Consider the following 21,412-nt stretch of genomic DNA (forward strand, 5'->3'; position numbering starts at 1 on the left):
TAAAATGTCAATTTGTAGAATAATCTGTTCCTTTTCCCTTCATCCCTGGGTATTTTTTTTTCTTTTTATTCTTATGTTAATCCCCATACATTACATCATTAGTTTTAGATGAAGTGTTCCATGATTCATTGTTTGTGCACAACACCCAGTGCTCCATGCAGAATGTGCCCTCCTCAATACCCACCACCAGGCTAACCCATCCTCCCACCCCCCTCCCCTCTAGAACCCTGTTTGTTTTTCAGAGTCCATCGTCTCTCATGGTTCGTCCACCCCTCCGATTTCCCCTGCTTCATTCTTCCCCTCCTGCTACCTTCTTCTTCTTCTTCTTTTTTTTCTTTTTCTTTCCTGGGTATTTTTTTATTACTTCTCCCTTTCCAAACTACTACTCTGGCACATGAAACAGGGGTGAACGATGGTGATTTTTCTGAGTGCTTTAAAAGTCCCATTTCCAACACAACTCTAACATTGTTCTAGATCATACTACTGTAGGTAACTAGTTCTGAGCACAGTAGAACTATGGTAAACACCCTCGTAAAATTCATATTTATTTAATAAAAGATTGGTTTCAAAAGAGTACTCACATTATGAAATGTTCTTTCTTGGGCAACTTCTCTTTTTGCACAGGTGAATGGCATAACTTTGCTTGGGGAAAATCACCAAGATGTGGTGAATATTTTAAAAGAACTGCCGATAGAAGTGACAATGGTGTGCTGTCGACGAACCGTGCCACCCCCCAGCCAGTCAGGGTTGGATAGCCTGGACTTACGTGATACTGAACTGACAGAAAAGGTATCAGGTTTGAGACTAGCCAGAATAAGTAGTGGAAGGTCTGAATGGCATTCGGAAGAATTTTAAGCCTTTTTTTCCTCTCATTTGGCATTTGATTTCCTCAAAATCAGTGGCTTGTAGGAAAGACCTTGGAGTCAGACAAACGTGGGTTTGAGTCAGGCTCGGCACCTACTAACTCTGTGACCTTGGGCAAATCACTTCATCTTTCTGAATCTCACTTTTCTCCTCTGTAAAATCTACATCATAGTGCCAGTCCTCAGAGGGTTGTTCTCTTGTTCAAATAAGTTTATATAATGATATTAGATATTATGGCACCCTTTATGCTTGTATAATTTATTTATAGTATCCCTATGAAAAATATACTCATAATGTGCCCATTTATAGAAGAGAAAACTGATGTAAATAGTATGTAGTACAAATGTGGTAAACAAAAGATACTTAATGCCTGGCACATGGTTACTGCTCTGTAAATAGCTAACGTATGGATGGACACATCCTCTCTGTGATTTTAGATCTTACTTGCATATTTTTGTACTTTTTAAATCTGAACAATTTGAGGTCATAATACTGCATGTCAGATAATATTCTGTGACATTCAGACCTCCCATTTTCCTGTTTGCTTATTCTTTTTTATTCACATCAAAATGTCAAGAAATAGAGTGCATCAGCTTTTCTGAGGACTCATAATAGATATCTAAAGTTAAGATTTGGACTTTACATAATTTGCGGTCTAGTCAAATCTCATTTAAGGTATAATGAGATATGATGCTAGAACTTGACTTACATTATACTGCAGGAATCAGTACAGTAGAAGAATTTTGAAAGCTTTGAAGAATGTAATATTCATATGAGTGGAGTAGGTTAAATAAGAGACATAATTCCAAATTGTGTAGAACTCACTCTATCACCATACATGTCCATACACATTTTTTATGTGTTCTACATGGGATTATTACAATAAAGCAGGTGGACAGATTTGTATCCATGGTCCTAGGATGTGTAATAATTAACAGCAAAGATAGTATATAAACTAGAATTTCATCATCAAAAACATGTCTTTCTGAAATTTGATATGTTCATACAGATGAAGAAAACTGAGTTAACTTAGATTCACTTTATTTTTGCTGAAAGAAGCCAACATTTTGTATTCCTATTTTTGTGCTGAGTGCTTTATAAATGTTATCTCATTTAATTCGTAACAATTCTATCAAATGGGTAACTGTGAAATTCAGGTTAAGAATATTGCTCAAGGCAACACAGTTAAGAAATCATCGACCTGGTCTTTAAGCCCAGACTAATCCGACTTCAGATCTTGTCTTGCTATTGTGCATGCTAATTTATTAATGAAATAATCATGTGCACAAGTCACAACATTTGAGAACCTTTGTTTGCAGAGAGTACATTTACATAGAGCCATTTCCTCTTGAATTGTTACATATCATAAGAATTTTTTCTTTAATATCAAAGTAGATTTACAGTTTTTTTTTTTTTTTTCTGACTACAGAGGTGACTCAGATACTGATGAAAAAAAGTGAAAACCACCCACAGTCATGCTGCTGAGATACAACCCTTGTGTATTTTTATAGGAGACCTTTGAACCATACATTTTTAATGCCTGTTCCATGTTAGGTATTTCTGCTTCTTTAACAACCTTCAGTAATTACTACCTTAATTTGTAAAAGTTTCATGATAAGCTCTCGCTCCTTTTATTTGTGAGTGGTTTGTTCTGGACAGATGCTGGGACTCTCCCTCTCCTTGTGGTGTTGGTATGTGTCTGTTGGTCTAGTGCCCCTGAAATAAGAGCTGTGTGGTCTGTTACGCAGCCTTATGTAGATCTGGGCGAGTTCACTGGGTCCTCGGAGACTGAGGACCCTGTGCTGGCGATGACCGAGGCGGGTCAGAATGCGGAGGAGGTTCAAGGACCTTTGGCCATGTGGGAGGTTGATGTGCAGCATATCGAGCTGGAGAAAGGAAACAAAGGACTTGGTTTTAGCATTTTAGATTATCAGGTAAATATGTCCATTTTTAACAATTTTTTTTTTAAAGATGATATATATTCAAGGTATATTGTAGATAAGAGAAAAAGCAGTTAATATTTCAGAGTTATCAAAAACATTTCCTTGTTTCTAGCAAATCTTCTAAAATAATAATATATATGGTTTATTTATCATGAAGCGTTTCTTTTAACATTGAGTTCATTGAACTCTTTCTAGATTTCAGCTCTTGAAAATTTGAAGAATATACAAAATACATTTTAGGAATATCATAGAAATACAGTTTTTTTGTTATTTGGGGAGTATGTCTAAATTATTTTTATTTCCGTGCTCATAATTGATAGTTCATATTTCAGTGGTAAGACTTAAAGTATTAAATACTTATTTCTTTTGTCTGTAGTGAATTATAGAGTTCTAGTTGAAAATGGATTCTTGTCATTTGACTAAATGACTAAATTTATGAAGAAACTTAAACTGGTCAAGTGTAGCGTCCTTACCCTGCATTGCACTCTGTGCTGGGTAACTGAGGAAATGCTTATGCATGTGTGAGAGAGCCTCCTCATTAATTAAGACTGGACCAGAGAGCCATCTCCAGTGACTCCCAGGAACTGTGTTCTTTATAGCGCTTGATTGTGGATCCTTGTTTTCTAATATTAAGGTTGCTGTGTATCTGAAAACACTGCATCATCACATACTATATGGACTCTTTCTGTTTTTCTTCATTTCAGAAAGATAGGCCTGACCTTCTAGTACACTCACATCTACTGATGTCCCACAACAGTAACATCCTATTTAACAAATGCTGTTGTAGGGACACCTGGGTGGCTCAGTCGGTTAAGTGTCTGCCTTCGGCTCAGGTCATGATCCCAGGGTCCTGGGATCGAGCCCCGCATCAGGCTCCTTGCTCAGCGGGGAGTCTTCTTCTCCCTCTCCCTGCTGCCCCCCCCCCACCGACTTGTAGTCTCTCGCTGTCAAATAAATAAATGAAATCTTTCAAAAACAAACAAACAAACGCTATTGTCAGTAATTCCTGTATCTGATGTCCAGCCTCAGAAGACAGTTGTAAGATTGGACAATTTATCAAAAATTAAAATTATAATTTTATAGTGATCTGTACAGTTGAAGTGGTCTACTCAGGAACAACTTGGTACTTAAGGATGCCATCCTTTAGGGGAACTCTTCGTAAACTCTTCAAAATGGAGATAGCCTTTACCTAGATAATTCGTTTAGACGTGTTGCATGAAAATTCTTTTTTGAGGCACTTGAAATAATTACCCATCCATTATAACTCAGTGGCCAATCTATAAAAACATTTTTTCAATAAAAAGGAGCTACCTTCTTTTTTATTTATTTTTTTCCCTTCCCCATTCTTTCAGGATCCCATTGATCCAGCAAGCACTGTGATTGTAATTCGTTCTTTGGTGCCTGGCGGCATTGCCGAAAAGGATGGTCGACTTCTTCCTGGAGATAGACTCGTGTTTGTCAATGATGTTAACTTGGAAAACAGCAGTCTTGAAGAAGCTGTGCAGGCTCTGAAGGGTGCGCCAGCAGGATCTGTGAGAATCGGAGTTGCTAAACCATTACCTGTAAGAATTCGGATTTTATCGATTTTCTTTTTCAGTTTGTAAACAAAATGGCTTTTAGGGTTACTTTTAGCTTCAGAAGGTGTTCTCATGAGTGAATCATGACTTTTGGTATGGTTATTGGCTGTGTGAGTGTAAAGATTTAATTTTGAGTAATAGTTTTTAAAAGAATAAAGGAAAGAAAACGAGATTCAGAAATAAATTTATAACTTTAAATTATGCTTTCATAGTATGCTTTTGATCTTTTTTATTGGATAATAAGGTCATGATGAATATAGAATTGAATATTTTAAAAGAAATATGCCTTGGGGCGCCTGGGTGGCTCAGTCGTTAAGCGTCTGCCTTCGGCTCAGGTCATGATCCCAGAGTCCTGGGATCGAGTCCCATATCGGGCTCCCTGCTCTGCGGGAAGCCTGCTTCTCCCTCTCCTACTCCCCCTGCTTGTGTTCCTGCTCTCACTATGTCTCTCTCTGTCAAATAAATAAATAAAAAATCTTTAAAAAAAAAAAAAAGAAATATGCCTTAAAATGTCTATACCAATATAGTAGGGTATTAGAGAAATTAATAGCATTCACAGCTAACAGTGCAATCTTTAATTATAGTGAAATAAAGTAGAATCTCTGTCAGTGTGGTTTAAGGTCCTGCATTCTGTTGATTTCAACACATTTCTTATCTAATTATTGCAGAGCAAGAAATTGAACTTTTCACAGTGGGTTCATCAGCTTGTGGCTCTTCTCCTGGGAGGCAATCACCCTCCTGTCATTAATTAGTGCAGTATTAAAAACAACTAATCAGTTCATGCTACATAATGTCAGTATGTTTATTAGGTGTAGTGATTACAACATAGCACTTATCACTGAATTGCAAGTAAGAGAGACATTCTCAATATTTATGGGACTTTTTTAATGTATAAATATATTTTTAAGGCAAAGGGCAAATACACCTTTTCTTAAGAAAACACAAACATAGGTACATTTGCATAAACATCAAATAACAATTTGTTGACTTTATGAAAGAATTTGTTCAAATAGTAAGCTTTGTTTTAATACATTTGCAATGTTAGATTTTCATGCCTCACTTTGTACTCCACAAAGAATTTTGGTAACCTATGAAAATATATTTATGACAACAGAGGAAAGGAGAGAAGTTCTGCATGTGTTGCTGATGCAGGGTGATGTAGGCAAGACAATCTATTTTAGGCTATTTTATTTGAGATTGGAATAAATATGTTAGGTTTTCTGTCAGTGTGATTAAGGTTGCAGTATAATAGATTAGGAATGTAATTTAAGTAGATTCTGTACCTGTAGAGGTTTTGTTTTTTTTTTTTTTTTTGCTGTTTTTTAAGCTATGCTCAATTGAGAGACTCCACTGTAGGGTTCTCTGACATTCCTTATCAAGTAAATCACATTCTTTAAAATGATATTCTAGTAAGGGATGACAGAGAGAAGATGATCCTTCCTTTTTAATGTTTTTTTTCCCCTGCAACTTCTTTTATATCTTAACATCTAAAAGGTGCCTTACTTATTTTTATATTAAGAAGTCATTATTTAGCCAGAATATTTGGCAGATAAAACTGATCAGAAGATTATTGTATAATATTTAAAAATTATTGATTTTGATGATCTTTTATAAGGAGAATGAAAAATTTAGAAGGGATTTTCATCTAACAGATGATGTATTGGTATTAGAAGAATGTCCTTGTTGTATCTTAACAAATAAAAACATTAAATATGAATATTTATCGTATTTCATGTTCATCATTCTATGTCTAAGTCATATGTTACCATTTGAAAACATTCCCATTTTTTCCCTTTCTTCTCCTTACTTGTCTTCTTCTATCGCCCCCCCCCCCCCACCTTTCCTTCCTTCCCTCTTTGCTCTTCTCCCTCAAACTCATCCTCAAACACTGAGCCTCCTTCTCCCTGCAGCTTTCACCAGAAGAAGGGTATGTTTCTGCTAAGGAGGATTCCTTTCTCCACCCACCACACTCCTGCAAGGAGGAAGGGCTGGCTGACAGAGCCCTCTTCAGGGCTGACTTGGCTCTGGTTAGTGGCCACAACGTATCAAGTCTTTCAGAAATCTTACGTGTCTTATGTTTTGCCTTCCAAAATATTCTAAAATCTTACTGTATACTCTTTGTTCATAATGTTTTGGAAAACCAAACATTTTCATTTCAACTGTAGTGGTTCTCATAGTTCAAAATAGGAAGAAAAACCGTAACATGTGTGAAAACTATTTGTTGGACTTAGGGAAGAAATTCAGTTAGCAAAGCATTCTGACAACTAGTAGAATTAATCTTTACATCATACCAAAAATTGTTGAAGCAGTCGTTTGCTCTGATTTCATCCTTGGGCCATTTCTAGGCATTATTTAGCTGTTTTCAGCTAATCAGTTGTTTTGGCTACCTTTTAATGAGGGAACTTACAACTGTATTTTTTCCATTCAATGCAAATAATATGAAAGCCACATAAATTGGTTCAGTTATTAAGTAACACAAAAGCCTCCAAAATAGTCAAAACCCATGTTTTCTAAAATTACAAAATGTAATAAACATCACTGATTTACTAGAACATTTTAAATTAAAATTTTATTTTTACTTGATCTATATAAAATCATTCATTAGAGTAAATGTATTTGTGGCCCACTGGAGACCACTTTGATGAATAAATGCATGCATCTTGCTCCCAAGAACCTCACTGTCTGGTAGAAGAGACAATACTATAGCAATAATTAAGATATAAAGCTAAACACCAGATATAAGGAAACATGTGACGTTTATACAACATAAATATAACAAATTGTACATCCTATTCCATTGCTCCTATTAAAGCCAGGTTCCTGGCCTAACTTTCCTTTTTGGCAAATAATGCCCAGTGTGACTAGAAAGGATATGCCCAGCTTTTGAAATCCTTGTTTCAGTGTATCAGAATAGAGAGTGAGGTTTAGAACCCATGGCTTTCTCCATTATGTACTTATAATCAGTTGTGCACATCTTGCTTGAGAACACAGAGTATGAATTATTTCTTTGATTTTGATGGTCCTAATTTTTGGGAGATCAGTTTTTCTTGTTAATATTTTTCAGTTAACCAGCTCCTGACATTGTCTTTTAGAAAGTTTTGGTGTATATTATAATAAATACAATAATATCACATTACAATATAATTAACAATCCATGACACAAAGCTTAGTTAATGCCATCTGCCTAGATAGCGATGTGAAGTATTTACTGTCTAGATTGTTGTACATGATAAACATTTGTGAAGGGTAAACCTCCACAAAGTAATTCACTAGTGAATTTGAACATGTATTTAAAATACATTATTAGAGAGAGGGTCACTTGGAAATGGCGTGTATTCTTAGCATGTTTTTGCAAGAATGTGACCTGGTATAATGTTATAATTCTCCTGGCAAAACAAATTGAAATCACAAAGAAGTAGAACACATAGGATTTTGCCATCAAAACAGAAAATGCCGATAGTATCAGAGAAGGGTAGTATTTATGTTCTATCTATTCTAAGGTGTAACTGTAGTGAATTATAAATAGAGCTTTAAGCTCCTCACGAGTTGATTCTTTCACTTGGTTCTGCCACAGAAGATAGTATTAGGTGTTTTAGATAATATATACTGAAATGTTCTACTTTATATGAGTTTTCCAAGAATAGGAGTTTATAACTTCATAGCTTCCCCACAACCATCATTAGGCCCCTTGTCTGTTAGTATAATTTCAGTATGAAATCACAAATTTTTTTTTGCTTTCTGATGATCACCAGCAAATTCCGAATCTGCAACTTGAAAGGTTTTTAAAATCTAGTTTAAAATAACTTAAAATAGGTGTGCCTGAGTGGCTCAGTCAGTTAAGCATCTGACTCTGGATCTCAACTCAGGTCTTGATCTCAGGGTCATGAGTTGAAGCCCCTCATTGGGCTCCATGCTGGATGTGGAGCCCGCTTTAAAAAAATAACTTAAAATACATTGTTTTAGTGAGCTTTAAAAATAGGTAATTGCCTAGCTGCCTTGCTGAATAATAGTTTATTTTAGTTGAATAGGAAAGGTGTTGACCTTATTCATTTTATTATAAAATTCTAGGAGTTGGGCAGGTGGTCTTAAAAAATAACGTGAACTAGAAAAAGTAAGTATTTTCCTTAATTTATGGAACCACTTAAACTTCGAACAGATCCAGGCCCTTTGTTAATTGTTACTGTTGTCCTTTCATTGCTGGAATAGGAACTGCTGGCACCAGTCTGTCCTCATTCCGGTGCCTTAGTCAGTCTCTGATGTGTTGAAGAGGGTGAAGAGGTCATGTTGAAGATAGGATGCATGCCGGTATGCTTTTTCGTCTCAAGTGGAGACTTGGCATACACGTAACCAGAATTTGCAGCTGATATTATCGTTTTGATTCCTAGGTGGACACAAATGAGGCCGCCTTAGATGAATCGACACTGGAGTCTCAGTACTCTCCTGATAATGGCAGTATCTACTCCACTCAAGCCTCCATTTTATCTCTTCATGGAAGTGCTGGTAGTGATGGCCTGAACTCCGGTCCCCCCCTCCCATCTTCTCCTCCCAAGGTACGAAGGAATTGCATTTTATTTACAGGAGGGCCCTGTGCGTAATTCTCTAGAGGTCAATGTTTATGGGGGATGGTGGGAGTAGTTTGGTAGAGGTGTTACGTTTTTCCAGTCTTGGATTTATTATCAGATTAAAGTGTAGTTCCATTTGGGTAGTGTTGATTGAGCATCTTTCAGACCACTAGGTACTATTTAAATCTAGGATCTGTTGTACAGAACGAGAGAGACAAGGGTCCAAGGCTTTGAGTAGGATTTACATGATAGAAAAGTTTCAATGAAATGTATTTCTCAAATTGTGTATTTAGCTGTGTCTGCTTTAGAAAAATCATGAGGATTACTTTATTTTCTTAATGGTTTTAAAATTGATTTTCACGCAGAGTTGGATAGTAAAATATTTCTTGCATTAATTTAATATTTACTAACAAGATAAATTTAATACTGTCATATTTTTATATAAAATGATGCCAAAAAATACTTTATATAGAAATCACAGTGAATGGCAAAGTATAGTTAAGTCTCTGGATATGAATGAAGACTTTAGTTACTGTTTGACATATCTGTGCCATGTATATTTTAGAAATAGATTATTGGCATAAATGCCCCAACTCTTCTTCCTTTTCTTGGTGATGTACTTTATAATGCTTAGTAAATAATATTTTAAAACCTACCCAATCTTTTGGGCATGAAATGGTATCTTACTATTTGCATTTGAAGTTCTGCTTTTTAGTGGGGTTGAACACTGTTTCATATATTGGTCCTTCAGTTTTCACTTGTGTCAGTGACCTCTTCATGTCTTTTGGCAATTTTTATATTGTGTTGTCTGTCTTCCTATTGATTTGTTGGAGTTTTGTTTTTTTTTTATATTTTCTAGAAATACAAATACAAATACACAAAAGAGTTCAGTGTATTTTATGAGTATGTGTGTGAGTATGTGTATTAAAAAAGCCAAAAATGTGTAGGAATGACTTTTTTCAACTTCAGGAAAGAAGTTATTCTTTGAGAAAGAAGGAAGCATGGGAATTCGGCTGTAATTGTAATACATTATATCCTTTTACAAGGAAAGAGAGATTGAAGAAAATATGGCAAAATGTTAACATCTGGGCAAAGAGTTCATGTATGGATATAATTTCTTTATTCTTCCGTGTTGGAAATATACCACAAATAAACATTAAAAATCAAGATAAAACAACTAGACGGTAACTTTCTTAAATACATGAAATATATATTTTCCATATAAATTAAATTCAGCAGGAAGGAAATCTGCATTTTTGAGTAAGATGGAAAATAGACTTTCCACAGGTCTAGCACAGTTTTCCTCCTTTTCTGATTAACAAGTAATTTTTTGGCCAGAACCTTTTCAAAGCATTTTCTTTTATGTTCAGGGTGCACCTGTTATCCTTGCAAATGATGCTAGGAAATCTCCTTGAATTGCTTTGCAAGGTATAATCTTGAATGGAGCAGCTGCTCCTCTCTCGCCACACCTGAGACTGTCTGTGTGCCTGCGTCCTGTCTGGAACGTGTTCAGGCTTTACTGGCCTCGGGGCTGGAAGCTGAGTTCATCTCCTAATGGACTCTCCTAATCCACAGCGGAGCGCACTGCTTCTTGCCAGTGGGACAGATTGCATTGTTTAACTTAGTAATTGTTACTTAAAGGGATTACACAATCTGCATACTGAGAAGCATGTATTTTACAGGGCAAATGCTGGTTGTATGCAGCACAACATATTGGCTTACTGAAGTCTATTTGCCTCTTTTTTTTTTCTTGAGCAGTTTACTCTTTTGTTGAAGCAGATTTTGGCAAGCTGGCCTATCAACTGAAATATTTAAACTACAAAACAACAAAGAAGACATTAATGAGGATGTTTTAAAAACACACTGAAACTACTCTGTGTACTTTCAGTTTTCTTAGAAAGTAGGACTGTTTCTGCATCGTGGTAAATCTCTGCAACATTGTTTTTATTTTTGTTTTTGTTTTGTGGTGTCTTTATAGCACCAAGATATTTACCAGAAGATTATGTGTAAATAAAAAATTAGATGATGTATTCATTTTCCTATTTCTTTGCACTAAATTTATTTTAAAAAGATAGAATGGCACTTTGTTATGGAATTTAGAACTGGCCATTTTTTTTCTGGCCATTTTTCTTAAGAGTGCGCTCACTTTGGAACCCTCTAATTGATAACATAAAATCTTGTAAGATATTTAAGACAGAGAAGCCTCCATACTGATTTAAAGAAGTGTAAAATTGAGTTTGAGGATCTCAGTGATTCCTAGGTTTTTGACTTTGCTAGATATGTAATAATCTTGGTGGTTGGAAATGCACAGATAATTTCACCTTTCTTCTTACCTTAATGAGAAATCTTTGATCTTGGTCAGGTACACTGCCAGAAGTTTTAAGAACTAATCACCCAGAGCTGGGACTCATCATAGGAGGGAGGCCTGACTCCTAAAAGCAGAGTGTGGGCCTGACAGCAGCTTAAATACCAAAGGCTCCTAGGCATATGTTGGAACTCCTTTGTCCAAAATTCTCCCATCTGGGAGACCATTCTGATTTTTTTTAAGGAGTGGTGTTCACTTAATTTGATTAATTATCATTTAAGGAAAATAACCATTACTCAAGAATCTGAAAAATACTGTAGAGCTACTTCTATGGCATTTGGACTAATAGAGGCAAGTCATTGAGATGTGAATTTTAAAGGCAAAAACCCAGTGGGTTTTCTCATTGTTGTAGGTTTAAATTTTTTTCTTTTTATCCCCCTTTCCTTGTCACCCTTAAAGACAACAAAATGCAGAAATAATTGTTTTCCAAACTTAAACGCTTGTAGACTTCTGTTTAAAAGCTCAACATGGTTTTGGGGAGAAGATGCTTTCATTTATTTTTTTCTGTTTTGGATTTAAATACACCCAATAAAGATTATTTATGTAATGAGTCTCCCCATCTACTCCTTATCCACACTCCCAAGCCCCACCCTCCGTTGTATATCGACACTCACTGTCGCTCCAGGGATGAAATGACTACCAGTTTGGTGCATGTCCTTCGTTCCTCATACTGGTCCACTAGGAAATGCTATTGATTCTAGTGCAAGTTGAACTCAGTGTTCGTCAAGCTAGAAGCCCCTCCTTGCACCTTGCACACAAAACATAGCCAGTGGATTCCATGATTTAAAAAAAAAATCTACCTGTTCCTAGAGATCTCTACCTACTGTCATTCTGTAGCATCAGTATTGCTGCCTTCACACCCATGCTTAAAGTGTTTGCTTGTTTCTTTTTTTGGAGAAACAGTTAGTGTCAAAAACTAATGAGATCACTCTAGTCAAGATGATGAGAGTGATTGTGGAAGTCTTGGTGACAAAACTGCAAGCTCTCAAAGTATAAAAGAAGTCCCTTTTTTGCTCAGTAGGGTCGGTACACAAACAACAGAGGAAGTACTATACCTTATCTCAGAAAGAGGGGGGAAAGGACAGTAAATTGAAGTGGCTGTGCTTTTAGTATGTTTTCCCACAGTGTGGAAGGGTTTCTGTGGTAGACCGCTTATGAAGAAGATCAGGTTGTGTCCAGTGAGTGTTTCAATACTTGGCTAGTCTATATAAATAAATCATCTGGGTAAATAGCGTGCCCAGGTATCATCCTAACTTACTCATCACCCTTAAACAGCTCTTTTCAAGTGTATTTGACATTTTTATTTAACCTGTCTCTCTCTCTCTTTTTTTTTTTTTCCAGAGAACAAGAATATATCAAGTAGAGGGGCGCCTGGGTGGGCTCAGTTGTTAAGCGTCTGCCTTTGGCTCAGGTCATGATCCCAGGGTTCAGGGATCGAGCCCTGCATCGGGCTCTCTGCTCAGCAGGAAGCCTGCTTCTCCCTCTCCCACTCCCCCTGCTTTTGTTCTCTCTCTTGCACTGTCTCTCTGTCAAATAAATAAATAAAATCTTTAAAAAAAAAAAAAAGAATATATCAAGTAGAGGCACGTGTTAATGTGGATTTTTACAAGACTTCAGTTTAGGTACCAAGTTGCACTGGGAAATTATAGAGTTCTTTTCGAATATCTTACAAGGGAAGAACTGCTTTTCTTTTAGATCCCTAAGACTTTTAAAAATAAAACTCAGTTGGTTGTTCAGCAACCAGAAACGTTTCTGAAGTAGGCGTATGTTGTCTGCTGTGTTGATTAGCTCTTTCTTTTCTATGTGTCTGTGTTAACTCCTTTATGAATAATGCATGGAAATTTCTGTCATACGATTTATAGTAAACCCTAGCTAACAAGGGCGGCTTGACCTCCTTTTGTGATGAAAAGCAGTTTTAATTGTTATCTTTATTTGAGGCCTGGGGAAGATGATATACTGCTAAATATTATAATTAATTTAGTAATACAGAAGCTAATTCTGTAGTAAGTGCATTGTTATTTTTCATTAGAACAAAGTCATCAAATTTGGGTGAATGGGCCAACAGGTTATTGTCTAGGTTCCAGCAATGTGGAGGATGATGGTTTCCTGTCGTTGTTCCTGAAGAGTCTAACAATGTTCCTGGCTTGTACGATATTCCCACTTGCCTCAATTCTTTGTACCAGGAATATTTGATAATTCCAGAGAGATAACTTATGCTGATAAGAGGAATGTAATTAACTCTGTTGGAAAAATTGATTACCCTTCTAGAAAAAATAGAAAGAGATCCATATCTCACACCACACCCTGAAATAAATTCTAGAAGGATTAGAACTGAATCTGAAAAGAAAGCATTTATAAAACAGAAGAAAAATACTAGAAAGCATTTCATTTTCTTTGTGTGGAAGGACTTGTTAAGCAACTTTTGAAACTCTGTAGCACAGAAAATTTTGACAAATTTGATTATGTAAAGAATTTCATAAAGAGTTACATAAAGAATTCTTGATTACATAAATAATTTAATTTCTGCAAATATATCTATATAACATACAAACTGAAAAGATAAGTAACAGACTGGGGAAATACTTGTGGTATATATTACAGACTTTACCTACAGAGTATATCTATGACAGGAACAAGCGGAAACCCCCTGATGAAAAGTTGGATATAATATATGAAGAGAATGTTGACAGGAGATATATAAATGGCATGTCCTCATTAATTGTCAGGGACATGCATAGTAAATGCTAAGGTTTATATTTATTAGAATATGTTTCTTTCAGATCAAATTACCAAACTAATTTAGGGTTGGCAAGATTAGTTCACAGGTAGTCCCAAATTTTTGTGAGAGAAAATTGGAAGACTATTTGGCAATATGTACCAATATTTTAAGTGCCCGTATTATTTGGCCCATAATTTTAGGAGTTTATACTAAATAAATTTTCTCACATGCACAAAGATGTGTAATAAAAATAACAGTAATGGCTAACAGTTATTGGGTATTTTCTGTTAAGCCAGATGTGTTATTTAGTACTTTGTGGTATTAACTCTCTCTGTCCTCCCAATAGTCCTGAATTATTTTTATGTTCTGCAATTAATAGATGAAGGGACCAAGACACAGAGGATGCTAGTGGTGCAGTGAGCGTCTGAACATGCACTCCAGCGTCTGTACTCCAGGGCCCTTCAGACTTAGGAGTAGTTTTGTGGTCATAAGAAGATTGAGGTTGACATTTATTTACTGACATGGAAATCTCTCATGTCTAGATATAAAGATACCTCAAAAAAGAAAGTAAAAACATTCTACTTAATGTTTTAAAAATGTATAACTGCATGTATATGTGAGTGTGTATTTGTACTTGTACATATTTAGTATGCAAATGAATAAAAAATTCTGACAGACATTCAGCTGATTCCAGCTATTTCTACCAGGGAAAAAATGGAAGTAGGACCCATAGGGAGAGCTTTCATATTATACTCTATATATACACACATATATATACCTGCATGGCTTGAATCTTTTCTGATGATAATGTATCCATATGCTGCTTTCATACTTTAAAAATATTAATAAGAGAATTGTAGGACAAACATATGTTTATTCAATAGCAGTTGCTGGAGCAACTGCTTGCCCAAAGCACATAAGTGATAGAATATATCTGTTGTAAATAGATGTATACATATATGTCAAACTAGAATTTTAGCGTTTCGGGGAATTTTAGAAATTAAATAAGTCAAGAGAGGTTCTGTTATGATGTAAGAGAGCCTAGATTAGAGCCTACATCTTATTATACACCTTCTTAGTATTCCCTTTGTTTATCTTGCAGAATATTTATGAAAGTTTTCCCTATAATAATTTGAACTACATAGCTTTCTGTTCTCCTTAAATACCTAGAAATGCCTATCAAAATAACTTTTCCTTGGAGATTCTTATAAATCAGAATCAATATTCTCTTTACGTTGTTGATCTTACATAGGAACTTCATACTGATTGAAAATGAACTACTCTTTAAGATTTGAAAGTAGACGTTACTTGCTTTCCTGTGTGGATTGAACTATAATTTTATTTGTGAACAGAACATAATATTGTATCTAAATGATCTCATGTACAATATATAGTACAAGTATAACCCACTTGAACATGACATACATGATCTGCAGGAAAGGCATACAAAAGCATTTATAAAAATAAAGATATGCAGAATGTCAGCTAAGAGAAGAATTTGTATGTTTGCTAATACTTCTTGAGTAATGAAAATTATATTGTGTTTTGTTTTCCACTAGTTATTCATTAAGAAATGGTCTTGCAAAATACATTGATGTAACTCTGGCTGTGATTTTTTATTGTTTGTTCTTTAATCATCAGGATGTTATTGAAAATTCTTCAGATCCAGTACTTGATCTGCACATGTCCTTGGAGGAACTATACACCCAGAATCTCCTGCAAAGACAGGATGAGAGTCCATCTTCAGTAGACTTGAGCATGGGGCCTGCCTCTGGCTTTACTGTAAATGATTATACCCCTGCAAATGCTATTGAACAGCCGTACAGATGTGAAAACACAAGAACGTGGGCTGAATCTCACCTACCAAATGAAATGATACCAAGTGCAGAACTTACTTCTCCCATGCTACCTGATTCAACTGGAAAGGTAACATTTTAAGACATGTATTGTATATGATGATGAGGTTGGAAACAGTGACACGTTGGAGTATTCTGGCTGATCTCTGCATTTGGAGCAAGTGCTCTCTTGACATTGAGATTTTCAGAATCCAACCTATGAACTTATTGGTTATAGCTTCCTGCTGAAGAAGGCATAACCAATTAGAGAACATGAGTGATGTTGAAATACTCCAAAGTCTTGTTTTCCTTTCCATGTGAATTATTTATTTATTTATTTATTTATTTATTTTCTGTCAGGGCTCCGAGTTCTTAATTCAGCAGAGCTCCCTGACCTCAACTGCGGAGTGCGTCATGCTCCAAAACCTGTCCAAAGAATCGTTTGAGAGGACTATTACTATAGCAAAAGGCAACTCCAGCCTAGGTAAGTGCCTTCCTTTGCACACCTATCTTCCCTCTCTACTCCCTTGCCAGAGACAAAGTCTTGAGCATGGTTTCAGCATTGTTGGCCGTAAGCAGTAAAATAGATGTCATAAATGTTCCTGTAGTTTTTCTGGTTTCTCTTTTTATGTACTCTTTATTTTTCCTGAAATGGTTAACAGGTTTGTTTACTTCAGACTAGCTTAAATCCTCACTCTCTTAATTATTTAAAAGTATTCATGAGCCTCATTCACATTCAAGTAAAAGATATATGAATTGTTTGTGTATGAAACAGCAAATCAGAAAAGGAATTCTTAGAAAATGAAAAGTCAGCAATTTGGAATTTAGAATTCTTTGAAAAAGTAAATTATTAGTTTCTTTGAATGTTACCAGTTATGCATAAGTCAGTTTGTATTTAATTTATCTCATTCAGTGAAATAAAGACTAAAAAGACAGCCAGGTGTGCTACCACCAAACTATAAATGCAAGTTATTCAATATTTCTTTCCAGGTGGCAGGATTTTTGTGTCCTCTTTTACCCATAAAGGGGCTGAGGCTGGTTAATAATCACAAACCTACTGAATTGGGCAAAGAAGATTTCCTGTACAAATAAGATCCTAATTACAATAGCTAAAACTATATGGAGGCAGAGCACATTTGTTCTTTTGCGTTCATGACTCAGCTCTGTCCCTAGTGCTTGGTGCTGTTAAATAGGATCGTAACTTAGTTGCTCTGGATGCCCAGTCGTAGCCCAAGACACTGTTTAGCTCTACATCAGAGATCTTGTTCCTTCTATCATGTAACCAAGCAATGCCCTTTGCATTGATATCTTATGGCAGAGTCTTGTTTCCTTGTTAAGTTTGAGACTTGGCAGTGAAGTCTAACCGTGCTTACTTGGTGAGTAGAATTCCAGTCTCTGTCTCCTTCTAAATTTTGTTCCATTTGGTGGCAGCTGGGTACTACTAACAGCAGCTAAATGGGGAACTATAGCAGAGAATTTTTACTTAACTTTACTATTTCTTTCATATTACACTGAATAGAGTAATCTAAAACTTAAGCTATAGAACTTTCTATAATTTGTTAATTATGAGACAGATATCATAGATATCTAAACATGTCAGAAATATTTCATCTGTTAAAGTGTTTCTGAAAGCATGTTACTTTGAATACTAGTTCTATAGGATGTTAATGGAAGTTATAAATGGGCTACAAGTTTAGAAGTTGGGAATGTGATACACTTAAGGAGACAGGTTTTTATTTGTATTACTTCTCAGTATCTTTGGTATTCAAATGTGCGTTGTGGATGTCTAAGAAGTTATAGAATGCAGCATTTCTTATATTTAATTGACCATGGAACCCATTTTTTTTTGACCTTCTTATAAGGCAGAGATTTTGCAAAGCCCAGGTGAAAATTCCTATTCTAATGTATTTATTTATTCAACTATTGAACATTTATTGTTTTCTATATTCTAGTCACTATGCATAGACACCATGATTTAACCACTTTCCTCAAGGATCAAGAGTTTAAGAGAGTAAGCAAATTGACATATCAAATCCTAAATGCATTAAAGTACTGTACATGCTCTGCTAGACATTCATAGCAAGAACATGGAAGGCGTAAAGGAGGGAATAGCGGATCCCTACTCTGAGCGTGGAGGAGTTTAGAAAGATTTCAAGGAGATTTTTATCACATAATTGGGGAAAATTGGAAGCTCCTAGTGCTGAGGCAGACATGTGAAGCACTACTGAACTTTGTGTGGCGTGGATGAAGTGAGGTGTGACAGGGGGCGGAGTGAGACGTGATGCTAACGGAATGGTAGGTGGGATACAGTTGCTGGAGGGGTTCATGTGCAGGACACAGGACTTCTGTCCTAGCACCCTCCTGCTGGAGGTTCCTATAGGCAGCAGTTGCTGAGGGCAGAAGAGTGACAGGGTCAGATTGGGTTTTAAGATGATTCTGGCTTAGACTGGTAAAGTATTTTGGAAGCCGCCAGGAGACTCAATTAACAGTCATGGTTTGACCATACCTGGTTTTACAAACCGACCCTTTGGATTGCTTGCCTATTTTTAGTTTGCTGAGAGAATGTTGAATTTTGTCAAATATTTTTCTTCCTCTATTGAGACAGCCAAATGGGTTTTTGTTTGTTCTTTTAGTATGTTAGGCTACATCATTCTTCAGTGTGGTCTAAGATACATAAAACTGACCATTTTAAATATTTCTAAGTGTACATTCCTGTGACGGGTAAGTCCATTTACATTGTTGTGCAGCTGTCACCACCAAACATCTCTAGTATTTTTTCATCTTTTCCTATTGAAACTCTATACTCATTAAATAATAAATATCCTCCCTGTCCCCTAGTTCCTGGCAGCCATTCTACTGTCTGTCTCTATAAACCTTGACTATCCTAAGTACCTCATGTAAGTGGACTCATACAGTATTTGTCCCTTTGTGACTAGCTTATTCACTTAGCAGAATGTCTTCAAAGCTCATCCATTCATAGCATGTGTCAGAATTTCCTTCCTTTTTAAAAAAAATATTTTCAGAATTTCCTTCCTTTTTAAGGCTGAGTATTCCATTTGTTTATTCCTTCATTTGTTGTTGGACACTTGGGTTGCTTCTACCTTAACTTCTGAGTTTTGACATAAAAAAAAATACTAAGATGATTAAGCTCTTGGGGAAAAAAGTAGTGAAAGGTGAAGTGTTCTTGCTTTCTATTATATCAGGATATTCATTTAAACCTTTATTTTATTTTTAAAATTAAATATTTATTTAAAGAGAGTGTAAGCAGGGGGAGGGACAGAGGTAGAGGGGGAGAGGGAATCTTAAGCAGGCTCCATGTGCAGTGCAGAGCCCAACACGGGGCTCGATCTCACGACTCTGAGATCATGAACTGAGCTGAAATCAAGAGTTGGATGCTTAACCAGCTGAGCCACCCAGTCACCTCTGATTTTAAAATTAAAGCATAAGAGTTCTTTGCCACATCTACTGTGAGAGCGAAAGACCACTGTCAACACTCTGTCAACACAGAAGAAGTCGACCTCACTCTGAAGGGATGCACTGGTATTGTGAAGGGTCCCAGAGGAACCCTGCGAAGGGACATCAGTCACATCCATGTAGAGCTCAGTCTCCTTGGAAAGCAAAAGAAGAGGCTCTGAGTTGACAAATGGCTGGGGACTGAACAGAACGGGCTACTGCCCATGGTAATCTGTTGTCATGCAGAGAACACGACCAAGGGTGTTACACTGGGCTTCCAGTACAAGATCAGGTCTGTGAATGGTCAATTCCCCATCGATGTTGTTATTCAGGAGAATGGTTCTCTTGTTGAAATCCAAAATGTCTTGGGTGAAAAATACATCTGCAGGGTTCAGATGAGGCCAAGTGTTGCTTGTTCGGTATCTCAAACCCAGAAACATGAGTTAATTCTTGAAGGAAATGATATTGAACCTGTATCAAACTCAGCTGCTCTGATTCAGCAAGCCACAACAGTTAAAAGCAAGGATATCAGAAAATTTTTGGATGGTATCTATGTTTTTAAAAAAGGAACAGTTCAGCAGGCTGATGAATGAGATCTAAGTCATCCAGCTATAGAAACAGCAAGATGCCAGATGATTTTTCAGACTTATTTATGAAATCTTAAAGATGCAATAAAAGCTGTATTGATTTGCAGCTTTTTCTTAAAATTAAAGCCTAAGGAAGCCCTTTCATTTGCTTTGTGAGACTAAACCACTTACTTGTAAGTGTGACATTATACCCTCATTAGTTTACCAACTAAATTGTAATATCAAAAGTATAAGTAACTTTTAGTGTTATTTCTCTGGTTCATTGACATTATTTGAAATAATTTATGTATGCAAAATATTTACAGGGCTTTGTCCCAGGATGTTAGACTTTCTGGAACCCAGTGAGGTTTCTCTAGCATTTTGGGGTTTGCATTCAGTATGCCAAAGAGAGAACATTTCTCTATGATCTCAAATGACAGATGTTCAATATTCAGATTTTTATAGCACTTAGAGTAACTACATATGAACGGAATCACAAAAAAGGACTATTCAAAAAAGTCTATGTAAAGCATTAAAATAATTAAAGCATTCATTTAAGCTTTTAATGTAAGAAGGTGTTGTCTTTACAACTTAAAGTAATAAAAAGCATGTTTATGTTTTAGAAAACCTAACTAGAGGCTGGCTTTGTGTTGGTAGGAGAGTATGTTACAATAGGGTCTATCACTGAACACATTTTTCTTTTTTTGACAGAGAGAGACACAACGAGAGAGGGAATACAAGCAGGGGAGTAGGAGAGGGAGAAGCAGGCTTCCCGCTGAGCAGGGAGCCCGATGCGGGGCTTGATCCCAGAACCCTGGGACCATGACCTGAGCCGAAGGCAGACACTTAACAACTGAATCGCCCAGGCACCCCTGAGCACATTTTTCTTAGATTCAGATTCTCCCTTTAATCAACTGTGTAAGGTTGTTTGCAGCTTTAGCCTTCTGGATTATTTGTTTCTTTCTCAAGGGTTAACCAGAGAAATTATTAATAAATGACAGGTTTCCATAAAAGCTGCCACATTCTGTTTGCTTTGATGTCACAAATCACTTTTTTTTACTTTGTTAAATTTAAGGGAGGAATGTTATATGCAGATATACTACATACACATGCATATAGTGATTTTTAAAAAAAATTTGGTCTTGGTGATTTTTCATAAGGTTTATGGTCCATTGGATAATTATGTTGTGTTAGGACTTAGAAAGTAAAAAGAAAAGGTTAAAAAAGGTAAGAAGGAAAGAAAGGTATTATCCTCTTTTCACTGATTAGGACTAGAAACCTAGACAGACTCAGGAATTTCTCTGTAGGTACTCAGCTGTTAGAGAGTAGAACCAGTACTCAAACCTTAGTCTGTCTCTGATTTTCATGTACCGTATAATACATTTCAGTGCTTGAGTTACCCAAGGCTACATCAAGATTGCTCAAAGAAGTTTCATTTTGAAGCTGAATTAAGATTTGCATTTAGCCCTTAGAGAGCAATGTAGCTTTGGATTGGGATAGAGATGCATTTAAAATACATTTTGTGAGT

At 36.1% G+C, this 21,412-nt stretch overlaps 1 protein-coding gene and 1 pseudogene across 5 annotated transcripts in view; both read left to right on the plus strand.

The window, feature by feature from the left end:
* Positions 1-21,412, plus strand: part of MPDZ (multiple PDZ domain crumbs cell polarity complex component) — a 150,757-nt gene that overhangs the window by 57,524 nt on the left and 71,821 nt on the right. For all 5 annotated transcript variants that reach the window (XM_034987980.1, XM_034987981.1, XM_034987982.1 and 2 more), the window contains exons 15-21: positions 625-789; positions 2,613-2,798; positions 4,160-4,369; positions 6,295-6,411; positions 8,770-8,934; positions 15,672-15,956; positions 16,226-16,349. In XM_034987980.1, coding sequence (XP_034843871.1) covers positions 625-789; positions 2,613-2,798; positions 4,160-4,369; positions 6,295-6,411; positions 8,770-8,934; positions 15,672-15,956; positions 16,226-16,349 — 1,252 coding nt within the window. The remainder of the gene's footprint in view (positions 1-624; positions 790-2,612; positions 2,799-4,159; positions 4,370-6,294; positions 6,412-8,769; positions 8,935-15,671; positions 15,957-16,225; positions 16,350-21,412) is intronic.
* LOC117999004 lies at positions 16,416-21,229 on the plus strand (annotated as a pseudogene).

The sequence above is a fragment of the Mirounga leonina genome, unplaced genomic scaffold, assembly GCF_011800145.1.
Source record: "Mirounga leonina isolate KUSES-001 unplaced genomic scaffold, KU_Mleo_1.0 Mir_447, whole genome shotgun sequence".
Taxonomy (NCBI): domain Eukaryota; kingdom Metazoa; phylum Chordata; class Mammalia; order Carnivora; family Phocidae; genus Mirounga; species Mirounga leonina.